Source organism: Emydura macquarii, unplaced genomic scaffold (assembly GCF_026122565.2).
Source record: "Emydura macquarii macquarii isolate MOO-44397 ecotype Brisbane River unplaced genomic scaffold, CSIRO-AGI_Emac_v2 contig_2897, whole genome shotgun sequence".
NCBI classification, from domain to species: Eukaryota; Metazoa; Chordata; order Testudines; family Chelidae; genus Emydura; species Emydura macquarii.
The window spans coordinates 5,951,919-5,976,945 of NW_027133034.1; the positions used below are offsets into that span (position 1 = coordinate 5,951,919).

The window sequence follows — 25,027 nt, forward strand, 5'->3', positions numbered from 1 at the left end:
CTCTTTCTACCCCTTGCTTAAATTTAGGTATTAAAATCTTAATTTAAAAAAAAGAAAAACTTGTTTTACATTACTGAAAATCTATTTATGACAAAGACAAACTGACATGAGATTGTGTTTTCCCACAGATGGTGTTTTGGTTTTTTTTGGTCCACCCTACACCGCCTGCAACCAAGCACATTTTTCTCCGCTATTCTGGTAGTGGGTCTTGTGGGACTCATGGGATCCCAGTCCCGCTGCAGGACTCTACCCACCAGCACACAATCATAAAAATAACCCTCTATACAGAAGGGCCTTTCCAACCCCAACCTACCCCATCCCAAAATCCAGGTTAAAGAAAGAGGGTTCCAAAGTTTGTTAAAATGTTAATTGTGAAGAACATTTGCTTAGTCTGCACGATAACATTCTTCCCTTTCTCGGAAGTGGCAGTGATGACGTGCTAGCCTGCTTCTCTCTTACTCCTATCTCTAAACCACATGGTAATTTACATGCCACAGAGTAGGAGTGTGTCTCTTAGCTAGTCTGATTCATTTAACCATTGTAGCTGTTGCCTGCAGCACAGGGATTCATTACAACCATGGGTATAGTTTGGGGGAGAGTCACTGGGGTGTTGCCCCCACAAACTGCAAGCCTTGGTCAGGCAGGGAATTTGACCCCCCGCCCCCGCCCCCCAATGTGCATCCCTATTGGCCAGACTGGAGCTGCCCCCCTTCTTCCCCGCCCCCCCATTACAGATGTCAGACTATGCCTATAGTTACAACTTTCATCAAACAGCAGAATGGCAATTCAGGGATCAATTTTCCCAATAAATAGTTTTTAGGAACACAAGTGGCCACATGGATATCCAAATCTTGTTGAAAAGTGTATTCATTTGAGTGCCCAAACTGTGAGATCTGGTTTTTAGGTGTGCTTCTCTCTTTTTTTATTTTATTAATTTTTAGAAAGGACAATGGCTGAGATACAACTGAAATTCTTCAATAGCTCAGACGGAGTCATATTAGAGATTTGAACTCTAACAAGATTTGTAGGATTTCACCCTATATTGTTTGTCACTGAGTTTTCCAGAGCTGGGAAATAGTTCGTCCTCAGTTTATCAGACATCAATTTTTTTTCCTCCCACACCCCTCTTTGAAGTGTTGTCAGGGCTATTTCTCTTTATTTCCTTGTTTATCCTGCAGGAAATAGAAACTATGCCCAAGTTACATCTTAATAATAGAACAAGTTTACTACATTGTTTTATGAGGCCAACACAAAAAGCGACAATATTTTTTTAAAAAAATCTTTGATTTGTAAAACAACTTACAAAACACAACAGCAAAAACTTTACAAAAAATAAAGTTTGTCTATCATGCCACCTTCCTCTTTGCAACACTCCAAGATTTTTTTTCACAATTGTGCTTTTCTTTAGCTAAGAAATAAAGATAGCCCCTTGTCACAACCTGTCCTGGACCCCCTCCCCAAACAGACACCCTCTGTTGTAAGGGGACCCAATCTCTGGATCCCATGTGCTTCTAAGCCCCTTTGGGTCTGGATAGTTACAGGTCACTGTTCATAGCTCCATGTCTCTCAGGTGCAGACCCCATGTCTGACACCCTTCTTGGGCAGTGGGACCCTACAGTCCACCAGCCTCAGTGCCACAGCTCTCCTGAACTCCCTGTTGCTTAAACACTTTCTCTCAGAGCCCACTGAGTTATGGGAACTCTAGTTTCTTGCTGTAACCCCTTCAGGGACAATGTGGAAGAAAACAAAGCACACAAGCTTAGCAAAAAAATTTCTTACCACAAACACTTTATTCTTAAAGCACAAGAGTCACACTTCTTTTAAAAACAAAAAAATCCTGAATGCAGCCCCTTGGTCTGCTCTCACCCCTCCTGTGAGTTGAGGTCTCTTCAATGTCCTTTAGGTGAGGCCTTCCTTACCTTGATGATCTTATGTCACCAGGTTCTGGGCCCCTTCTTAGAAAAGCACTCCTCCTTTAAAACAGTCTTAACCCTTTGGCCATGTGCTACTGCTGGGGGAGTTCCAGGCTCCAGTCTCCTTTGTCCGCTTCTGTGCAGAGTCATTGAAACTCGATGGCCTGACCAATAGAAAACCCATTGCTCCAGTAGGGAAAAGTCATTCAATGTTGATGGCCAGATATGAGGAAGAGCACTGTGTAACTTGAAAGCTTGTACCCTCCACCAATAGAAGTTGGTCCAATAAAAGATCTCACCTACTTTGTGCTGTAAGTGGTCAACAGATCTCTGAGGAAAGTCAGAGGGAACATTTACTCTGGGCAGCATTGTTCCCATCCTTAGAACCCAGGGGCTTGACCATGTATTTATGTCTGTTTAATCTCCCCATGTATTTATTCTGTGCTCCTTATTATGGTGTCTGAGGCTAATGATAGATGACCATGTTGCCAGTATTGTATGTGGTTTTCTTCTTGAATCCCAAGTCTTCCTTGGGGGGCAGCTTCAAGCAGTGAGGGAACTGTACTGCCATGGGGCCCAGGCATGAGGCGTGCCTAGAGTGGACACAGAGAGCCCTGGCTTCCAGGAAGCATCCCCAGATCAACAGCTGTGGGTGAGTGGAAGGATAAATGGAGAAAACACTCCAGTCCCCTCTGCAGGTTTTTCCTCACAGATGATTTGAGTCTAAGAGTGGTTGGAGACCAAACAGTATCAAGAAAAGCCAGTGCGATCTCTGCTTAAATACCTTTGTAAGTCTATTTGTGTAATAACATAGCATTTAGCACAACCATCAGATCCTGGAGGAGCGAGGTGAAAAGTGAAGAATGACATGTCGTGTGCTTCTTCTCCCATAACGAAACTACCAACTCAAACAAGTCAAAAAGCAAACAGGGGAGCAGAAGGGCACTGGGACAACAGCATTAAAAAAGAGTGAGCAGCAGCAGATTAGCCAGGTGGCAAGATGGAGCGCATCTTCAGCAAACCCAGAGTGGGAGGGGTAGTATGGAAGATCAAAAGACAAGATGACAAAGCTACATCGTGCCATTTAGCGTAGTGCAGAAACATTTGGTAATGAGCCAATGGGGAGTGGTTCAAGATGCAGTGGTTCCAGGTGGTATATAACTAAGGAAATAATCTTGAACACGTGCTTTGCTTTTTTGTAAGGAATGGTGAAAGCTGCTGAGTCAGTTTTACATCAGCTTGAATGCTACACAGAGTGAAATTTAAAGGTCTATCTTCATTGCAGCACTGAGTTAACTACATTCAAGTTCTTCCTCTTGAGTAAGAGCAAACACAATGAAATAACTCTCAAGTGGCTGTGTGCACACTGGTGCTGCACTTACTTATGTCAGGTGCTAAGACTTTAGGGGCACATCCCATGCTTCTTAGCATTGCAACAAGTTGAGTTATTCTATTAATTCTTTCTCATGTACTGTGGGAGAACTAGTCTGTCCTTTCTGGGCACAGAGAGGAATTGTGGGAAGGCACTGGACAGCAGGTGCTGCCAGCCTGCATCCACATTGCAGATTTAGCAGCTAACGAGTTGTGATCACTCAAACCTTAGCCCACATCCTCATCTCAAGCCAGCCAATGCAAGTAAAGTACCAGCACACAAATAAGGGCGGTAAGAGTCTATTTAGGGGGAAACCCTTGAGACATAAGAGGTTGGACCAGGAATTTGGAGTCAGAAAGATCTGAAAAGGTGTTTACCGGCTTGCCAGGGAGCTTGCCACGTGTTATCCAAAACAGCTTTCTTTTGAGAGAATGTGAACAGTATTGTAGGTAACCCTAATTTTTGTCAGGTATATCAAGATAGGTAAGATCAGAGAGTCAAGAAAGAGTGTGCTGAGCAATCCTATGCTACTATATTGCTAGAACACAAACAACACATTTTAAGTTTCCATAAACATATAATTTCAAAGAGATGAGCAAAATATTAGACTGTAGAACTTATCTGTTCTACACACAGCCACTTCATAGCACTAGGAGCCCCACCCAGTAAGCCAGGACAGCATTGCCTACCAGACTTTTACTAGCTGCTGTAAAATGGTTCTGCTCATATCTTTCATGTGTCAGATCTGCCTACTCACTCAGTTGTCACCAGCCTCCACTATTTCACAATTAGTAAGCACAGATGCCTCAGGTCATTAGTGGAACGCTGAAGGAGCTTCCCACACTCTGCCTGAGCCATCAACTGTACTGCAGTCTCCCGCACTGAGGAAGTAATTCAGAAAGTGAGTCTATCCGAGAACAGCAAATGACCTAAAGCTATCAAAAGACTTATGTTTTTATCTAATTCTAACTAATTTTACTAACATGAGTGACTGCAGGTGGGGTTTGGCTAACCAGCTTGCCCTTTTAGATTCTGCTCATTCTATGTTCATGCAGAAGCTATGCACATGATCTCATCAGATTCTCTTCGCTGGTCTAGTGGTACTCAGAGTCAAGCAGGAGTGGTGGGGAGGCAGGTCAAATGTTTGGTTTGTGGGGATATCTGGCTATATGCACATGGCAGGTGGAAACACACAGAAACAAAATGGGTGCTTAAGAAAAACTGTTCCAATCTTAGATGTAAACATTGAGGTTTTGAGAGGGAATTTACCCGTTTTGTCCCCTTCAATTTTAAACTGGAAAACATGAGATGTAGATGTTGATTCCCCTTCTGTGACTCGTTGTTAGCGCATAAGAGGTAACAGAAAAAACCTATATGAAGGCTTAAAGCAATAGTAGATCAGTCTATGCTTGATGGTACATACCACTAGCAGCCAGAGTTTATTTCATCACTGTTCAATTATGAGAGTTAGGCCCTGATTCAGGAAAACACTTAAGCACATGCTTAACAATGCTTGCCTGAATTGGGGCTTTCATCGCAACATAGGCGTATTTGGCATTTAGACAGGTGCCTTCTTCTATGGACTTATGTTCTATGTTAGACGACATCAGCAAACAAGAAGTTGGGGAGAGGATGGTAGGTTAAAGATTGTAACAGAGATTGCTTATCATTGCTCACTGGGGGGAGTCTGGTTTGAGTCACTGAATTATGGAGCAAACCTGAGGGGTTCTCCTATATGTCCAAGGAAAGTTATGAACGAGACACCTTCTAACACAGATGCTATGAGGCTGACAAAGCATTGGTATGTAGAATAAAAATACAAAGTTCTTAAGTATTTCAGAGAGTCAAAAGAAACAATGTACGTCACCCTGGTCAAAATCTTTCAAACTTTTCATGCTATTTTTAGGATAAATAAAGCTCTGATGGTGCCTGGTTGTTACAGCTAAGCACCTGCGATGGCATGTGAGTTTTTTCCCCAAGTGGAAAAACTTACTAGATTGTGTGGCATTGCTGTGAATGGGATTCATTAGGGGTAATAAGTATTAAAGAATTGTAGTCACATCACTCAGACAGGTGTGGGAGTAATTTATACCAGGAATAGAATGAATCCTCAAACAGTCCTCATGCTGTAACATTAAAATAACTGACATCATAGTAATAAAAAACATGTAATCAAAGACGACTATTTTTGGTGATTATGGCTAATGGAGTATTGCAGTGCAATTCCCATCTGAGATCCATGGGGGTTACATGCTCTTGATCATCGCTACAGTAACACAGGTGTGCCTGGCCCACTACAGGGGAAAACAGTGACACATCCCTGCCCTGAGGAGCTATGCTCTGAAAACCTGATTCTCCAAGCCCTTTCTTGAACAAAAGTTTTTCTTCACAGGAGTAATCTCTTTGTCTCCTGTCTGGGTTCCCAGGATCAGGCCCAAAGGGAGACCTGATACATTGATAGGGATGCCAAATATTGGGGGAGGAGGTGTGTGGGAAGGACAAGAGTTGCTGCTGTGCAGCATAAGGACACAATATGCAGTTTTGTTGGCTCCTTTTTTATAAGGACCGTGGAGTTGGAGAACTTGTTTTCAGAGCCAGAGCTGCCAGCTTTGCAAGGTCCTGGACGCCCAATATTTCAGTACTGCAGTGATGATACTTTCATGGACAGAATTCATTAATATCTATAAATCATTATGACAGTGCACCAGGGCAATAGCCCCAGCTCTTTGACCCAGGCATAAAGGGCATGAGTTTTTTCAATAAAATGACAGAGAAGTGTAGCACACCACCTCATGCTAGACCAGTTCAGAAGAGGGAAGGTATCAGATGAGTTGCGTAAACCCCACCTTGCTCATAATGCAAAAGAACACATGATGTTACATGTGCTTGTTTCCCTGCCTGTTGATCGTTTGTTAGTGGGAGGAAACATACCCCCAGGGCACTCTCCTGACAATAAAATGGAAGGAATTCCTTAGGTGATATTGGCTTGTCCATCAATATGTGCCAGAGGAAAGTTAACTTTCTGTGCCAATTAGTACTTAAAGTTCCCTTTGTTACTGTGTCTCTGGCTGACATTCATTCCTTTTAGTGTTCTCCCTTTGCTTTGTGTACTTCTTTTTCTTAAACCATCTTTCTCTGCGGCCCATCTCAATTCCTTCCTCATCCGCTTCTACTGTATTTTGCTCTTTCCTTTCTGCATTTAGCTCCCTTTGTCTTCACTTTTTCTTTAGGGTATGTCTGCACTACAGCTGCAGTGACACCACTGTAGCATAGATGCTTCCTATATTGAGGGACGGGGTTTTTCCCTCAGTGTAGATAATCTACAAATAGGTACTCTGCAATACGCGGTAGCTGGCTCAACAGAAGAGTCCTTCCACATAAGGTTTTTCACAACCCTGAGCAACATAGCTAGGCTAACCTAAGTTTTAGGTGTACCCAGGGCCTCTTGTGTTTTCTTGGTGATTTTTGGTTCTCCCTCCCCCACTTCTGTACAGCATCTTCCCCCTAGTCATTTCTTTCCTCCCTCCTCTCCATTCTTTAGTTTCTTGCTTTCAAGTTGCCTTCATCTCCTCTCCCTTTCCAGTCTCTGCTATGTATAGCTTTCTTCCTTTTTTTCCCCAAAAGCCCAAATCCTACATTAATATTCTATAGTTCTCCTCCCCACGGCCCCAAGGTTGACTGTTTAATGCAAGCTCTACCAAAACTTCAAAAGGATGAAGGAGCAGATGAAAATCTTACAGGTTTTTGCTGGCATTAGTGCGTCTGTCACAGTAAGCCAGTGCTTGCACATAGTCTCACTTCCTCCTTGAGGGAGATTGTTTTACATCTAGAGCCTCAGGAGTAGTGTGGCAAGTGCTCTGTGGATTCCGCGACTTGTGAAATATCTAGCGGAGAGGCAAGAAGTGTAGGTTTTTGATGTTTCTAACTCTTTTTGATATGTTCAGGGTTTTTTTTTGTTTTTGTTTAGTTGACTAGATATTATCAGGAAGGAGGTTTTTATAAATGATTTGTACATGTGAATTTAATGCTCCTGAAAAGTGCTCACACTACAGCCCTTGTGAATGACATGTTTTCTTTATCACAAAGATAATGCAGCATAAGCAGCAGTGCAAGCTTCCCTCCATTACTCCACCAATAGGTCTCAACCCTGAGCTAAAGGGACTACTTGTGAATGAACCAACACATCATTCTTTACACTTCTCTGACTGTTAATAAGGTTCCTCATTAGTGCCAGTTCTGCAATATGAACAGTTGTCTATTGGTCTGAGACAAATACAGGTCCACAAATCTTTCGGATGATAAAAGCTTTTAGGTGATTCAACCTAGGTTGGGTTCAAACTAGCAACCAGTAGGTAAAAGGTTGAGTAAACCTTTACCAAGGGAGGATCCGAATGAATAGCGTGAGTGTGAACTGTGAAAGAGGGTAGGTAAAATAGAATAATTACATGTTAGCGATGCATTAGTATTGATATCAAATATAATTATTCCATTTTCCTATTTCAGAACTGATACAACATAAAGTTCTATACACTTTAGACTGCATCATGGTAACAGAGTTGTGGCCAGATTCTGATCCATTGACACTAATGAGTTTTGCTAATGAAGTTGATAAAACCAGGATTTAGCCCATAGAAATTATATTTCTAATACTGTTGTGAAGCTAATACCATTAGCACTCCCTTAACTTTATATAGCACTCTTTATGTTGAGTGAATAGAAACAAATTAACTTTAGTTCAAAAAACCTGTTTAATGGGTTTGGCTTTTTTCTGATTTGATTGCATGATGCACATTGGGTCTCCAGAAAAGAAAAAAAGGAGATGAAGACTATGAGTATATTTCTAGAACATTCTTTGCATAAGAGTTTTTTCCTTATTCAGTAGTTAAATTCACCCCTATGCAGAGGGCCAGCACAAGGCCTATGCATTATTTAAAAGCTGAAATTTACACTTGTGTAAAATAAGATTCTATAGGGATTTGGTCTTACTGTAATAAAGCTGAGTTTGATAGTAATGTTTTTTGAGGAAGAGAAAAAGTGGGCCTCTTTCCTTCTTCAAAAATGTTTTTCACTTTGACTCAGCCATTCCACCCTTCCAAACGCATGTGTAATGGACATTTATGGCCTCTGTCTGGAGGGTATTTGACTTCTAGCCATATAAAGGATGGATGTGATACATGACTAATCTCTAACACGGCCTAAGCATAGACCACTCCTGTGTGGGTATAGGTAATGCCAGAAAGAGAGAAGCTCAGTTTCATACACATTCTTCTGTGAAAGAAGTAATGGTTTGCCACCTACAGTGAGGACACCCACACACTCTGGCCTTCCTGGCTCTGAGCAGCCCCAGAATAGCGTGGTTAAGGGGACGAGGAAGCAGCACATGTTTGTACAACCTCAGGTTATTTTTACTGGCAGGCTTATGATGGGGAGACTCTAGCCTCGCTGGTGCCTCTAGACCCTCTGTACCCAAACAACTGGAATCTTAACACAGTCATTGTGGAGGGGTTTTAGGGGATTGGGGTGGAAAGGCAGCATGCTGTAGGCACCAAACTCCCACTTCTGCTGGAACAAAACTGTTCTCTATGTGCAACCAGAAGGGAAGCATGAAGCTCAAGCATTTTAGGGAACCTGGGTTAACTTGCCTTGAAAAGTGATTTCTGCAAAGAAACTTCTTTTTTCAGACGGCTATACATCCTGCAGTAGGACACACGACTAGCCTGAGTTAGGCACAGTTCAGGAAGGAGCTGCGGAAACAAATGCTATATCATTGATCTCCAGGCTTCCCCTACTATTCCCCTGCTGAATACAGACAGCTGATCATACAGAACAGTAGTCTGAAGTTCTATGTAATAAAATTTCTTGATCAAAAGAAACATCTTACTTCTAAGTCACTCACATGCAGATCACCACATCTGTTGCAGATTTGTAAGGTAAAAGCAAAATGATTCTGGAAACCTCCACTGCAGAAAATCTCATTGCTGAAAGGCACATATAACTTACTGATTTTCCTTAAATACAAACCTGAAAAGTGAAATGCTCCCCAAAGACCTGCTTATATTCACCTAAGGGAAAACCCCTAGTAAGGAAAAGAGAATAGGTCATGTCCTTAGCAGGAAAAAAAGGAAAATGAAGCAAACACCACAATGGCAATTAAAGCATTTCTCATTTAGAAAAGATACAGCTAGTAGCAACCCAGCACAAAATAGCTACTTTAGAGCTACAGCTGTTTCCCTTTGCTCAATTTAAGCAGCCAGCCCCCAGGAAGGAAGGCATGCTGGGGGGAAAAAATCATGTAAAAGGGCATCCCTGTACTAGGGAAGGTTAGTAGGGATTAGATACTGTAGAGAGGAGTTATTAGGGCAGGTGTTGTGGTTTTTGTACCTCTGTTATACGAGAAGTAAAGTTAGGTGTAAAACTGCTATTATTTCTACAGCTGAGAGGTTTTCCTACATCATGATCCAGTTTTTTTTCAAGAGACAATTTTCTAAATAAACCTGTTAGGCCCCCCTAGTTAGGGGAGGTGTTTATATGCATGGTACTGGATTTAAGTCTTTACTGTAGCCTAAACATTAATTAGGTAATTGTCAATCAGTTTGTGAGATAGGGAGGTGAGTAATAATCTGCATTTTACAGCTGGGAAAACTAAAGCTAAGTGATTTGATTTAGGGCCCTAGTGGGAGCCAGGATTAGACTGCAGGAATCCCTTGCTCTCAGCCCTGTCCTTCGTCTATTATACTCTACCTCTCATACTACTCTCATGCCACTTAATGGTAAAAAGCTATGTTGGCTGCATAAGTCTAGGGCGTTGTCTGGAATGGAGCGTAACATCACACTACTGTTATCAGTAGCAGACAGGAAACATTGCTCTCAGTAACAGACTGAAGTGGGTTCCATGACAAATTGGAAAACTGGGCCATGGATTTTGTAGGTCTGAAAAAGCAGCCCTGTCACAAACCTTTTGTGCTAGCCAATTAGTTCATATTTTTAAAGTTGCAGTATTGTGAACTTAATCATTCAAAAATCATGAGTAGGGCCCACAAAATCACAAGTATCTTAAAAATCATGACACTCTTACAAAGTTTTGGGCTTTTTATTTGCCTTTTGTTTTTTGTGTTTAGGGTTTATATTTTCAAGCTTTACTCTAACATGGGAGCTTGAGTAAGTATACTTTAAAAAATAAAAAGCTGAGAGTCTCATCTAATCCTATGATTCCAGCTGGGGCTTTAGGGCAAAAAACTATAATGAGACCTGTAATAAAATCACAATTTTGGCAACACTGAAGCTATCGCCACAATGAAAAGGCCTAGAAACTTACTTTTATTTTTAATGAAAACTCAGATCAGCCTTGACACTTACATTTACTCTAACTTATACCTATAGGAACCCAAAAGCTGGGTTGGCAACAGAAGGTTCCTCTTTGAAAGTATAGTATAGCTCAGATTCTTTGTCCACCACAGAAAATAATACACTTCTCAATATTTTCTGTTACTGCATCAAAGAATGAAACAACCCTGAATATCAATCACTGGAAAACAAGGAGGCAGAAAACGAATGCTGTCAGGGAAAGAGCATGCCAGCGTTAATCCACTGCACACACCATGATATATATCTTTCAACCAACAGATTTTATTTTATGCCACTGAATTCGACTAAACTTAAATCACAAGAAAATTCCATTCAAGTCAAAGTTTGTGGTAAAGGAAAATATGCTTTTTCAGCTGCTGAAGAAACAATAAAAGAATGAGAGTAGATTGTTTACATTTTAACAGAGTAACTGATTTCACACTAGATTCACACCAGTCTTTAGAAAGAAAAAAAAAAAAAAACTATCCCAAATATCTGAGCTGCTTGAGCATCACAAAATACGTTTGCATAACTGGGAATTAATAGAAATGGGAGACACGTTAGCCATTAATTAGCTGGAGATTTGGATAATTAGGATTCTGCTCTATCTCGCTCTGGCATCTTCAGGTTCTCCATGTACAAATAGATGTTATTACTGCACCACTAGTGTCCACAGTTACTAAATCCATCAATTGGTGGCTATTAGCAAAATTATTAGGAACAGTCAAATATCAAAACCCTAATTATTATAAACAACCATTACACATTTTGAGGTATTTCCAGAGTATATAACTCCAGAAACTATATCTGGGTTCTCGCTATAACATTTAGTCTGTAACTGGTCCATAATTATCACATTCAGTAATTCACTGCAAACAAAGCACTTAGACTACAATAATGATATACTAACAGGAGCTAAGATTCTGGAGATGGACCATCAAAAGCAAAGACATTCACAGCTAAAGATCCCCAAAGGCATAACTGTACATCCCCAAAGTTTTCGGCCAAATCTTGGGGAATGAATGTTATTGGCTTTGGACCTGCGTGGGAAGAGCACCTGAAATTTTAGTTACCCCAAACCTAAATATTGTATGGGGGACTGATGGGGAAAGTGAGATGGGAAGAGGGAGAAAACGGAGTGGGGGGGAAGAGAGGTAAGTTATTTGTGATGACTTACAATAACAGAATGAATGAAATGGCTAGTGCTTACATACTATGGTGAACGGTGGAAGGAAAGCAACAGAGCTATCAGAATAACCTGTAACATTGGGAACGCCAAAAACAAAAACAAAACAAAAAAACTCGGAGCAGTGCTGGAATGAGACAGTTTTAATGCTGGATTGCAGCTTTTTATTTCTGAATCATACATATATATTGTACATACAGCGATATTACATATCCTTGTATTGCTTAGTCTACAATTTAGTGAGCGTACTTTTTTTAACAAAACAAATCATAAGTTAATTTATATTTTGCTCTGAGCACTCTGCTACATGGTAGGAAAAATCTGTGTATAAAAGATTACATTTGTGCAATTCGAATACAATATTCCTCTGAACAAACCACTGATTTTTAGTTAGATATTGTATATATGTTAATATAATATATAGTTGCTATATCTAAACATTAATATATTTTTAAAATAGTCTTTTTAATAAGCAAAGATAACCACACCTTTTTTTTTAAGCCATAGCGATCTTTTTTACATCATCATATTGGCAGTCCAATCTTATTTTAACATGACATTTAGTTTAAATGTGTCCCTTCCATCATTAACAGCCATTATGAAATTAGTCTGCTCCTATTGATCAAATCCTTTCACATGAAGGTACCTTCAGCGGGAGATGCACCTCCTATGCAGATGGCCAGCTCAAGGACTAGGTGCTACTTGGGCTGTGAAAGTAAGTGCATAGGCTTTGTGATGAATCCCTGCATAGGAGTGAATTTCACCCTCTAAGAACATTTCTGCCCTTTCCCCCCAGTGTAATTATAGGTGAACTAGCTCATTCTAGGTTGCTTTAATTGCAGGTCTACAGATGATATGAGTTCATGCTGTTATGCATTTTTAAATAATTCATATCCAGAACAAGCTTAATTAGCATCTGGAAGTTAACACAATATTCACTCCTAAATAAAGCTTTTATCTCCAGTATTTTAAGTGGCATTACTTTTGTAAAACATGCCAAAGCCAAGACTTGAATATCTGGAAGATTGGGCAAACTACCAGATACTAATATTAGGCTCATCACTGTGAAGTTAATAGGAATTGATGATAATAATCAGCATCTCATAAGATTGGGCACTTTCCCTCTGAAAATTTACAGGACTTGATAGAAAGTCAAGATAAAAATATATTATCTGCACTAAAGTGGCAAGACAGATCAAGGATGATTAATTTGGGGACATTTCAGGTTTGCCTGGTGGTATAGAAGAAAGATTTTGGCAACTTCATGTCCTTCTGACACTTTGTCAGTTTGTACTAGCTGAACAAATGGGCACCCAATGGCATTCATTCTTTTGTTTGCAGTATGTCTCGTTATTGATACAAGAGCAGAATCTATAGAGACTGAGATGCGCTCACTTTAAAACAAAAATGTAGATTTTGTTTTACTGTAGGACAAAATCAAACCAGATTCTGTTCTCAGTTTAGATTTTACTAAGAACAATTCTCACATCATTTCTGTCTTTTGACTAAGCCTGTTTACTCTGTCTATTAATTCTCTTTTGTTAATTAGTAATACAGAATGCCGACAATAAGTATATACGGAAGCAGTGACATGAACAAAGCATCTAGAATTGTTGCCTACAGCGATCTGCTTATTTCAGCCAAATCAGTGCAGTTGTAATTTCGGGGCACAACAGTGACTCTTAGTGGTAAAGCATGTTTATTCCAAACTGTGTTCCCCATAGGCACCCTAAAGGATCTATATATCTGTTACCAGACTCTCTTGTTTGAAGGAGACAAGTAGAAAGAACTTGATTACTAACTTACACTATGTTATGCAACTATAGTGGTCACCATTAGAAAAATCAACATTTACCTACAACCACCACACCAAGTATTACCCATGTTTAGCACATGGCCATGCTAAATGTGGTAGAGCTGCTGTGAATAAATGTTATTTTGGGGTCTTTTTATTTTCTGGTGAATACTCTTGGCACATAACTCACACTGCATTTTAATCATTATTGTACTGATATAAAATATACTTTCAGAATATTTTGATATTTTTGATATTTTGAGATCAGCATTTAATGAGCATGGCACCAAGCTATGGATTTGTGTATTTTATCTATCACCATAGAAAATCCTCAATGTTAATACTACTGAATGATCACAGCTTGAAAATAGGTCTAGATATACCAGGTTTGCTTTTTTAATTTTTCCAACACTGTTAGGACATGTGATAAACATTTAGAGAATTAACCACTTTTAAAAAAAGACTGATATTAAAAAAATAAAGACGCTGAACTCATTTACTAAAATAAAATTAATTTCAATTAGTTACCATTTTCTCTCTGGGAAATCTCTCTAACTACTACTATGTTTCTTAAAAAATTAGGCTTCTCTGTAACCAAACAAATATTATGCAATGTTATCAGCAACACAACTTGAACAAGTAGAATTTTACAGACAGCAAGAGCTATTGACACAATCAGAGAAAAATCTGAACCATCTGTAGAAGTATTTTAAACAGTAGTGTTATAGCTAATCTGTGAAATAAATTACGCTACAAGTGTTTATTGTAATAATATAACTTCCGTTAAGCGAGGCGTAAATGTTAAAATACTGAAGACAAAACAAAACTACTCCCTTGTGAGGGTTTCACTGAATTACCCATGAGGCACATTGTTGGTTATATCTGAAGATATTTTTAAATTAAAAATACACACAGTTACATAAAATGATCCTAAATTAAATCAATTTTCTTATTGCAAATGACACCTCTGAAGATAATCTACAAAGCAAGTCCAAATACTGCAGCCTCTATGGCAACAGGGTCGGGGCCTTAGCTTTCTTCAGAAATTCTGAATAGCATTGAACTAATCGTAAAACAAAAGGAAATGAACTACCCTGCCCCTTTCTTCATGGCCTTCTGTGTTAGGGAAATGCGAATCCCTCTTCTTCACGTGTCTGGAAGTTATGATTTTTCTTTTTGCAGGTTCACATCAAGTCTTTAAAATAAACAGAACAGAACAATAATTCAGTACTATGCAACATATTGCTACTTCCTTGCTACAGTCTTGAGGTTCCAGTCCTCAACACTCTCATCTCTCCCCGACTTTATAAAGCCCCTTTGGGCCCTATCTTGCTTCTACTTAATATGGAAAATTTAAAGGCCTAATGCTGCTCACTTTGTAGGAGTAGAATTGGGCCCTAATTGAGGGGAGGGGAAACTGGGCTACACAATGGCTCCATTAAGGATGTATCCAGGAGCACATTTTTGCCATGCAGCTCAAAGAAGCACTGGCAGCAGTGTGGACATATTTACTGGAATTTAAAATAAAACTGCAATGAAGACACAAAATATCCCTACCAGCACAGATGGCAAACTCATATATTTGCTCAAGTAAGTTGATTACTGAAATCCGAGAGACACTATATGGAGTTAATTATATGCTTATAGTGGAAATGGGTATAGATTTACATTTGCACTATATCATTTTTAAACAGAGAGCTAGATTCCTTAAAGGAATAACACAGACATTATTTCTTTCTGCTGCTGCCTTTGGCTATATCCTTTGTGGCTATACATTTCTTCCTCTGAAACTCTGGAGGGGATGCTTCTACCACCATTAACTCCTTATGGCTGTTTGAATGAGAATTCTGCTGGGTGCCTGAGGGACCCTGACATGGACATCAGCAGTTCCTCATATCCAGCCCTTATTTCCTCCCCAGGAATGTGAGCCCTGCCCAACCTGTGGTGCCTTGACCCTGCAGTGTTCCTTTGGAAGGGAGCTCCATAGATTTGGGATGTGAGAAGTACCCGGTGAATCTCTTGTTCATTCCTTCCTTTTCCCTGTTCCCATCCCAAACAGTTTTGCTCCCCTCTATCTTTGCAAATGGAGAAGAAAATCAGGGGCCCCAGTAATTAGCAACATACCTGTGTTTCAGTTTCTAATTGTAATGAATAAGAGTGGCACTTATTAGTTAAAATTAAAAATCTGGAAAATATCTCCCCATTATGGATTTGATTAATCCATCTCCGAGTTTCTTCAGTGTTCTTTAGAATAAGGAGCTGCCACCACAAATACTGCATTAGATCACTATTTTTCTTTGTAGACTACAGAGCTGCTGTAAAGCTCTCCTGGAGGCATACTGCATGTTTATGTTCTCACAAAATTAGTATTGTTTTTAAAACGTGCAAAATGCTTCAATGTACTTTGTTTAAAGAAAAAAAGAAACTTGTCATTCAAACCACAAAACCGATAACATGAGAGCACCCACCAGACAAGAGCCTTCCAAATTGATATAAAGGAAAAAAAAAAAAAACAACAAAAAACACAAGCAGCTAAGGGCCGGGCAGACTCCGGAGACATTTCAGCAGAAAGGATATTGATCAGATCTGTGCAAAACTATCAATGTTAATGAGAGGATCATGGGTGAAAACTGATTTCTGAAACTTTCTGCAAGAATTTATTATTATGAACAGAGTGAATTTTTGCCGTTTTGGAAAATGGACAGTGAGAAATAGCAAGAGTTCTGCTTGGAATTCATCCCAAATGTTCATAATTAGATCCAATGAAAATTCTCTGTTCTCATCGATGAACTGTCATTTTTGCTGCAAAAACAGTCTTTTGCTTTTGTGGAAAACAGAAAAATTGGTGATGCCCTAAAAGTTTTGCTTTTTTGTCAAACCAAAAAAACCCCCCATGATTATTTTTAAAATCTGTTTTGACAATGGTATAGATTTTTTTTTCACAGAGCTCTCAGACTGAGTCTTGACTAGGTATCCTGTGTCTGCGGGGAGGCGGGAAGAAGGTGTGCATGTATTTTAATATAGTATAGTTTTACTCTTAAAAACGACTATATAAAAATGACTCCCCCTTATTCCACATATCAGTTCTCCAGGGGTAGTCAGAGTCCTATCTGCTTACTTATTTATAACAGTGCTAGTAATAGAACAGAATTTTTCAGTGAACAGTTAATGCTATACTGCTTCCTAGATTAGGAACTAAGACGTAGAGAGTGCTGCTTTTTACAGGAGACGCATTTTTAATGTGATTTAAAATGAGCTTACTGGTAAATTTTGACATGTATAATTAGCCCAAAAGTGAAATAGTGAAAGCAATGTTAGGATAAATGGTTCAATAGCTGATATATACTGGTAATCACTAGAACTGTTCAAAGTATTATTTATGTGTACACTACCGCATTGCTAGTCTAAAAACTATTAAATCTTCATAGTTTTTCTTGTATTTTTAAAATTTTTGATAATTTGTCTATTTTCTTGATTTTAATTTTAAAAATTGACCTATTTCTAGGGAAAACCCTTTAAAATTTGGAATTTTCTTTCAGTAAAGATTGGTTTTCACAATTACATTGCAAAATGTAATTTAAAAGCAAAATTTTGGGACTCTGAAGCTGCCCAAAATGAACCTGGAAAATTTTTAAATTAAATTTCACACACATATGGTAATTCTTACATGGCCTGAATGGCTATTTTACATTTTCCCCATATTACACCTCTATATTAAAAAAAAAAATCAGTGACAAACTGTTGAAAAAATGTCTTATTACCTGTTCTGGCACATTTCCAACTCGTTACAGACAAGCTCATGATGTTATATATCTACCATATGTTCAGGGCAGTCTCTGGAGCAGCCTAAATAGGACATTGTGACTCTGAATGTTCCAACCTCCCTCCTGCTCTTCCCAGTGCTCTGAGGGAAAGTATTAAATAGACTCTTAATACTATTACAACACACTGCTACACTGCCAAGTGCATTGGATGGATATAGCCAAGGCTCTGCCCGTATTCCACCCGTTCCCACCCTCCTGTTCAAGAGGGGCACATAGCAGCTCTGTGGAACCTGCACCCCCTCACCAATGACAAGAATTGCCAATGCAAGAGAGCACCTTACACCCCTTACACACTTTTCCAGCCACACAGGATGGGCTGCAGACTCACCCATTGTTTGCCTGAGGTTTGCCATTGTTTGCCTGAGGTGGCTTTTGGAGCCGTGTGCCAAAATACCGCTTCGGTGTTAACAGTTGTGAATGATCATTGAACTGCTCCCATTAGCTAAAGGGAAGGGGTCCAATTTTGGGAGGGAGGGCATAAACATACTGGAAATGACATCCTTCACAGCAATCTCCTGACTTCAAGAGAGGAAGGGAATTCAGAGCCTGAAAGACTCCCATTTACATCAGTGAGTTTTGAAGCAGAAGCTTGGCATGTGCCACTTAAAAACAAACGTGTAACTAATGAGACATGTGCCCTTCAACACCCTGATCACTTTACACCCTCTCCCCCCACCCATCATATGTCTTTGTTTTTTAACCTGTACAGCCGTCAGGACAAGGACTGTGTTTGCCCCTGTTTGGAAAGCACCTAGAACATTTTAAACCCCACTGCACTATAAATACATACAATTTAATAATCTTGAGCGCAACAATGAAACACCATTTTTTCTGTTTGTAAACCCTGAATTAGGCTCCTGAAAAGAAAATTGAAAAGCATTTGGTTCTGCAAAAAACTACATGGAGTTTACCCAGCCCCCAGTGTTGAGCTGCATGGCCATAAAATAACATTACTATATAATTGTCATTAGTTCTGAATTCTTACTCCTGCTCCAGAGAAGTCATTTCCGGCTCATTTGAAAGGCAGCTAGTTCTGGGTCCAAGAGAAAATAGGCAGCAGTAAGCATTTTCTCTGCATTTCTTTCTTTTTTAAAATATGAAACTATATTTTGGATGAAACTAACTTTAGTAAGTACTGATTGGGCAAAAACATAAAACAATATTAACACGGACGTAACAGTTCAGTGTGTGTGACATAATACAGATTAACTCAGAGGAGTCTTTTTTATGGCTATTTCCTGAACACCTATTTGACTGTGGATGGGACGTGTATTACAAACTGACACTGTACTTCTAACAGTAATGTCCCTATGTGCCTCTCCAGTTCCTCCTGCACTTGCTGTGCTATAATTTCCAACCTACAGAGGGGAGATGATTAACAAGACAGCAATTTTCTCCCATGCAGTTTCCTTTCTCAGGTATCCTGATGTATTTGGCACTTATTAAATGCTGACAGCACACAGAAGGATGTTTTAATAGAATAGATACTGTCCCACTTCTCACCTTGTTCTTCTTCCATCCCTGTTTTTGGGTGTCTGGGTAAATGCCTGATGTCACATGCCCACAAACATCAGATATTTGCTGTTTACCAGGGAGATTTAAATGTCAGTTTTTGCTACAGGCACTGAGCCAGTCAAGTTTCTCCAGGACTAACAGCTGGTCTATATAACATGAATTCAAGTATTTTGGATTTTTACATGTCTTCTTTCTCTTCTGTGGCTATAAAGGCTGAATTCTCAAAAGAATTTGATGGGAATGTCTGACCACAAATGAGGAAGCATCAGGAATCAATACCACAGACACAAAGCTGCATGGTTGAAAATGTAAACTGCATAAAGCAAAAAGGGGATACTGAAGAGAATCTTCAAAACCCGTGGCTGGTTCCAAAATAGTAGGGAAAGAAGTCAGATAGGACCTGCAGGTGCAACCCCCTTCTCCAGAGACATTGTGACTAATGTGCACAAGAAAAAGTATGCTCTCCAAAAAGATCACTATAATTTATCTTTTGATGCAGCACTGGAATAACACAGTTTGCTCATCTATGGGCAATTTGAATTGGTGTCTTTGATAAATTTTGACTTCTTCAAAAATGGCTGCGTTAAGCTATCCATCCGCCAAGCTAACACACTATGGTTATATATCTGAAATGGAAAACTAGACTGTGCTGGCTGAAGCTCATGCAGTTAAATCAAGACTCATTTGCTCCAGAACACGGCAAAATTGCTTTATCCCAACTAAAAACTGGAACGAGCCACATTTTCAAGGGTTTTGTCATCATAGTATCCACTCATCACCCATAACCTGGAGTAAGTGAAGTGTTGTGTGTCCCTATCTAGGCATTTCTACAGTGGTCTTCTTCCACACTGTGTGAGTGTGTCTTATGGTCAAAGCAAAGGCATGGGAGCCAGAAGGATGCTACTTTATGATCCCCCGCTGAGCCACTGATTTATTGTGTACCCAGTTGAGTGTATGTCAGTCAACCCATCTGTCAATTTGGCTACATCACAGCCCAGCTTAGCTGAGTAAATCAGTGTAACTTTTTGTTTTTAAAAGTGTCCATAGTGAATACTATAAATGGAGTAAGTCATCTAATGAGTGGGGACTGCTTAAGGAACTATTCTAAAGGACTATGGAAGTCAACAGCAAAACCTTTGTGAGAGGAGAGGAAGTTCTCAAATGTGAAATCCTTCTACAGTAATTCAGACTATAATCTGCTTGCAGTGCAGTTTTACCCAATCCATTCCCGTAAATCAAGTGAATGTAACTGAATGTAATGCTAGCTGAAAACTGTCTTACTTAGCTGTTTCTGATGCTTCCCTCAGCTCTTCATCCAGTCTGCGTGAGTAAAAGTTATTGATGTAGAAAAAAAAACAAAAAAGAAGCAAGCAGAGCATAAGAGAGAAGCAGAGCAATAGCAGAGCAAAGAACAAGTAAGGTACATGCTTCTAAAATATTCACCCCATTTTTTGCACTGTCCCTAAAGTTCTTCCATTCAATATTGTGTCCTTTCTTTCTGTTCAGTTTTACCCCCTTTTACTTGGTAACACCTTGTTGAGCTCATCTGGAGGCAGACACATAAAAGTAGCAGGGGTTTAAGGCATGCTCGCTGTACGAAGCTGCAAACATTCAATCGCTCTATCAGATATAATTCCATTAACTGCAGCCTGGGCCAAGTCAAGGATTTTTCCAGTGTGGTAGGTTTTAGTTGCAAAGGAGGCTGACCTCAACAGCTCGAAGGGAGAAGTAAGACAGCAAATTACATGCAAGCAAATGAACAGGAGACCTCTCTCAATCAGCTGTTGAGGTCACCTGTGTGCGAAAGGCCAGCTCACACGTGTTCACTCCATAATATGGACAGTAGCATCAGCTGCAGAGCAAGAGTTTTACCTCATTCTTCGCTTAAAACACTTCTCTTCATCATACCTTACAGGATAAAAGTGAATGAAGAGGAAAAATGCATAAATTCAAATAATATATAAGTAGCAAAATGTATTTCACTGACTTGTCCTCAATGAAAAACAAAATCAAGCCCCCAGAACCAAGTCTATTTTGAATACCTCATGATCAAAAACAAAGAAAAAGTCTGTCATGAATCCATCTTTTTTCCATGGGTCTGACAGGCTTGCTATTGGTTAAGGGGAAAATCCTGCACTAGTCAACAAAGTAACCAGGATGCTAACTGTTGCATTCTCTGCTATAGTAATTCTTCTGATCAGAGCCACCGGATTCCTCATGACAGGCAGGGTAGAGGCTAACTAGGAGCACACTATGCTGCTCTTCTTCCTGCTGTCAGCAGTGTATGCACTTGCTGCCTGGCAGGATGCAAGATCCAGCTCCTGGTCCCTCAGATCACACACACCCTTGTACAAATACAGAAACATGTACAGGAGAAGTGGGGGGAGGAAAGGAAAAAGACAAGGGGAATGACAATGACCTGAGGACCCAGGAGGGAGGGGTGAGAAAGATGTCATGAAGCACAGAAGGAGAAAAGAAAGGAAGAGAATAAAGGACAAAGGGGGTGGAGCATTTGCACCTCTGGAACGTTAATCCATTTCAACATCTTTTACAGATGAAAAACTGTCAGCTGAGCACTATCACTACTTGTCATTGCACAGATAATGAAATATCCACTATCTACTCCCCAGAACACCCCTTTCCCCACTGCACTGAACTGTCTTTATCAGTACCACTGCATGAAAAGTTAGTATTTGCAGAAATGGCCTCCACTATGCTTTCCAGAGCTATTCAATCTGCGGAGTTTGTGTGTCTCAAGACAACAATTAGCCTGGTAAAGGAAACCATGTTGCTTCCATAAGTAGTAGTGGGGGAAGCAGGGAAATACCTGCTCTGGTTGGAGGTACTTATGACATCTCTAAAAGTATGGTTCTTCGCACGGTGTACATATACTTTCCCCTTTCTGAAGATTTAGTCACCCATGCACCCTTAGAAGAAAAATATTGGAGATGTGCCCATTTATTCTGCAAAGAAGGGTTCTTAGCACAGTTACTTTGCCTTGTTCAAAACCTGGTATGTCTGACACACAGAAGAAAAAAATAATGCATGCCAAAGATAATGTAATTTTGCACAATGATCCACAAGGAAACTATGATTGACTTCCAAATTTTTTAATCTTACTAAATAATTTCAGCCTTTCCCACATTTTCTGTTCTGCAGTATATGCCAATCTGAGATGAGTATCAATGCTGCCCTATATTTCGCAAGCTATTGGGTATAGCTGGCAGAGATGCATTCAAAAGTGCCTCAATCTATACGATATATTTAACAAACATCTTTCAACTGCATTTATAAAACATATGGGTGCAATGGTCAGGAAATAAGATGTCTCCCATTTTCTTTTAGTCTTTTCAACTTAACTGCGGAGCAATCATTTAAAAATCTTTTGTGATACTCATGGAAGGATTAAGCTTTCCTGTCTTGTCTTCAGGTTATAATTAGTGAATGAAGAGTTCCTTCTGATTAGATAGTAACTCTGTCTGGTGTTTCACTGATTGAATGTTTTACTGCTTCAGAGTTTTGGGGTGGAGTTTTTGTGGAACCAGACAGAACTGGAATTTGCTCACTCTAGTTCATGTAGCTGAATTAGTGCCTAACTCTTAATAAAACTAAAATTTTTCTAATTCCCTTAGACTTTTGAATACTATCCCTCCAAACCTCATAAATAATCATGTCACACCATGTGAAATCAGATTTAGAAGCAAAATCTGGTTATAGTTGTGGTTGGCAAATAACAATACCTTGCTCAGATTATAACTTTTTTCACCTGTACAAGTATATTCTTTTTTAATCTGCTTCACTTACTTGACAATGTTCTCTGGTATGTGTACATATTCCATTGGAATCAGCTCACTGAGTTCTGCCAGCGTACAAACATATTGTATCTTACTGCTGAATTTTGAACTGAAACACAGAAATGCCACAGATGATTTCATTTTCCCCCTTCACAAGATCACACTTAAATAAAACATAGATAAGGTGGAACACTTAGGACTTTTAAATTTTTTAGATTAAAAAAAATAATCAATCTATAGTTTGGTCACAATGTTCTTCGGACCATTAAGAAGGACAGAAGTGGTGCATAAAACTCCTGATCCAGGCACAGAAGTGGTAATGGTTCTTTTTTTTTCTTTTCTATCTTTCTTTTTGCTGTCCCTTTGAGCAGGGGTGAATTTCATGCCATGCTGAGGAGTGCCATTCAAAATGAAGACAGATAAGATAGGATCATTAGTTTTACATTTTGAGAGAGATGTGTTAAAATTCAAAAGAAATCAGCTCCTTCCCTCTCACAGCACATCTACAGATAAGAAGGGAGTGGTGCCTTCCTTTCCTGATTACATTCTGCCTTGAATTTCATTTTTGAGATTCTTGGAGGTTTGGGGCATATATTGTAACTAAATAACATATTTGAATTTGTAGCATTTACATTTGGAGGGTGACTCCCTATCAGGAAACTTACACTGTAACTTTCATTTTTGTCCTGATGTACTGGCACATGCATTCTGTTCTCAGTATAGGCCCAGATTGTGAAATATTATTTCCCTGCTTATGCCTGCCTGTACTCTGCTAAATGAATACACCCAGTTAAGATACCCTTAACATTTTAGGACAATTAAAAAATAAAAGTTCCACTTGTACACACAAGTACAGGTGTCCAATTGTGTGCCTGTGATGCATTCAATTAATAACATGTGTATAAGTTTTTGCACACACAAATTAGACAAGTCATTTGTGTGTGTGCAAATACCTGAATACATACTTCACCTTTCACAAGCTGGGAAATGACCTGTAGGGACTGGTAAAATAAGCATGTGTCTGTGGAAGATCATCAGAAACAAGCAAGTCCTGTACTAAAGCCATTTCTGACCATAGAAAAAATTCTATGTTTTGAGGGACAGTGAGTGAAAATAAAAACGACGTGCATTACCTACCTTATAAAAGGCCGCGTCACTGCTAGAATAGTTCTGATAAACCAAGAAGGGTGAACGATTATAAATGATTTCAAATTCTTCCTTAATCTAAGTTGGAAAGAAAAATGCTTCAGCTTCTTAAAAAAATTAAAATGTCATATTGAAAGACTATATGCAATCAATAGTATAAAAGAAGGCTTGATAATGGAAAGAGGTGTCAATGGATGGCATTTAAAGTAGAGAGCATGGTCAAGGAAGAAAATATAAAGTGCTCACCGCCGATCAATCATCTGGTAACATTTTTTCATCCACCCAAACCCAGGCATCTTTCTCCTTGGGGTTGCGCCATTCAAGTAGACAATCATATAGTCTTCTGCTACCATCAGCTCTAAGGTACTTATTACATATCTGATTAGAGAGTATAAACAGTGAAAAACAGAGTTTTACTTTATCCAATTATCCCTAATCAAAACCAAATAATTAGACATAAATTAATTAATTACAAAGACACTTAAAAAAACCCAGAATTTTATTTTGCTTTAAATTAAAAGCAGATATTTACAATGGGCTTAAAGCTAGTTTGTGGCAATTTACCCTACAAACTAGAATTATATCTTCAGCTTCAGAAAAATGTAGTTTTCCTGGAACATGTCCATCGTTACAGATGGTTTTTTTCCCCCCTATTAAGCATGTTAAATCAACAGAGTCAACCAGGGAGAGCATGATAAAAATGTTAAATTTCAACAGGTGCTGAGATCTAACTATAGTGTAGACAAAGAGAAACAGCTTCACCATCAGTCATTGTCATGTTTACTAGAGAAAATAATACTTTAAAATAAAATTTCAAAAGGAACTAAAAACACTTAGTTGCAATTCAGAAAATGCAACAGATCCCATCTCCTGCATCGCAGATGCAGGAAATGACCAATCTTTAATTTTCTGAAAACTATTAAACCAGCTAACTAACAGGCAGTGTCAACCTACCTGCTTTTGCTGAGTGGATAAAATATCCCTTCGTACTTCTAACCCTAGGTTTCTTTTTTGAACATAAAAATCTCTGAGGCATACATAATGCTAATATGAACCCCCAACCCTGCAATAGTATTATGACAAAACTGCACTCTGTAGGCCAGATTCACCCCCCTGGGAGTAGTCATGATAATTCACA

The 25,027-nt window shown here is 39.3% G+C and overlaps 1 protein-coding gene across 5 annotated transcripts in view; it reads right to left on the bottom strand.

Moving 5' to 3' along the window:
• Positions 1 to 11,948: 11,948 nt before the first annotated feature.
• Positions 11,949 to 25,027, bottom strand: part of PRUNE2 (prune homolog 2 with BCH domain) — a 185,305-nt gene continuing 172,226 nt past the window's right edge. For 2 of the 5 annotated variants that reach the window (XM_067569164.1, XM_067569162.1), the window contains 7 exons: positions 24,136 to 24,267; positions 23,881 to 23,967; positions 22,754 to 22,852; positions 20,822 to 20,857; positions 20,231 to 20,269; positions 18,420 to 18,467; positions 11,949 to 14,805 (listed from right to left, as the gene is read on the bottom strand). In XM_067569164.1, coding sequence (XP_067425265.1) covers positions 14,772 to 14,805; positions 18,420 to 18,467; positions 20,231 to 20,269; positions 20,822 to 20,857; positions 22,754 to 22,852; positions 23,881 to 23,967; positions 24,136 to 24,267 — 475 coding nt within the window. In that variant the 3' untranslated portion in view covers positions 11,949 to 14,771. The remainder of the gene's footprint in view (positions 14,806 to 18,419; positions 18,468 to 20,230; positions 20,270 to 20,821; positions 20,858 to 22,753; positions 22,853 to 23,880; positions 23,968 to 24,135; positions 24,268 to 25,027) is intronic. The other 3 variants (XM_067569163.1, XM_067569165.1, XM_067569166.1) reach the window with 3 other exon arrangements.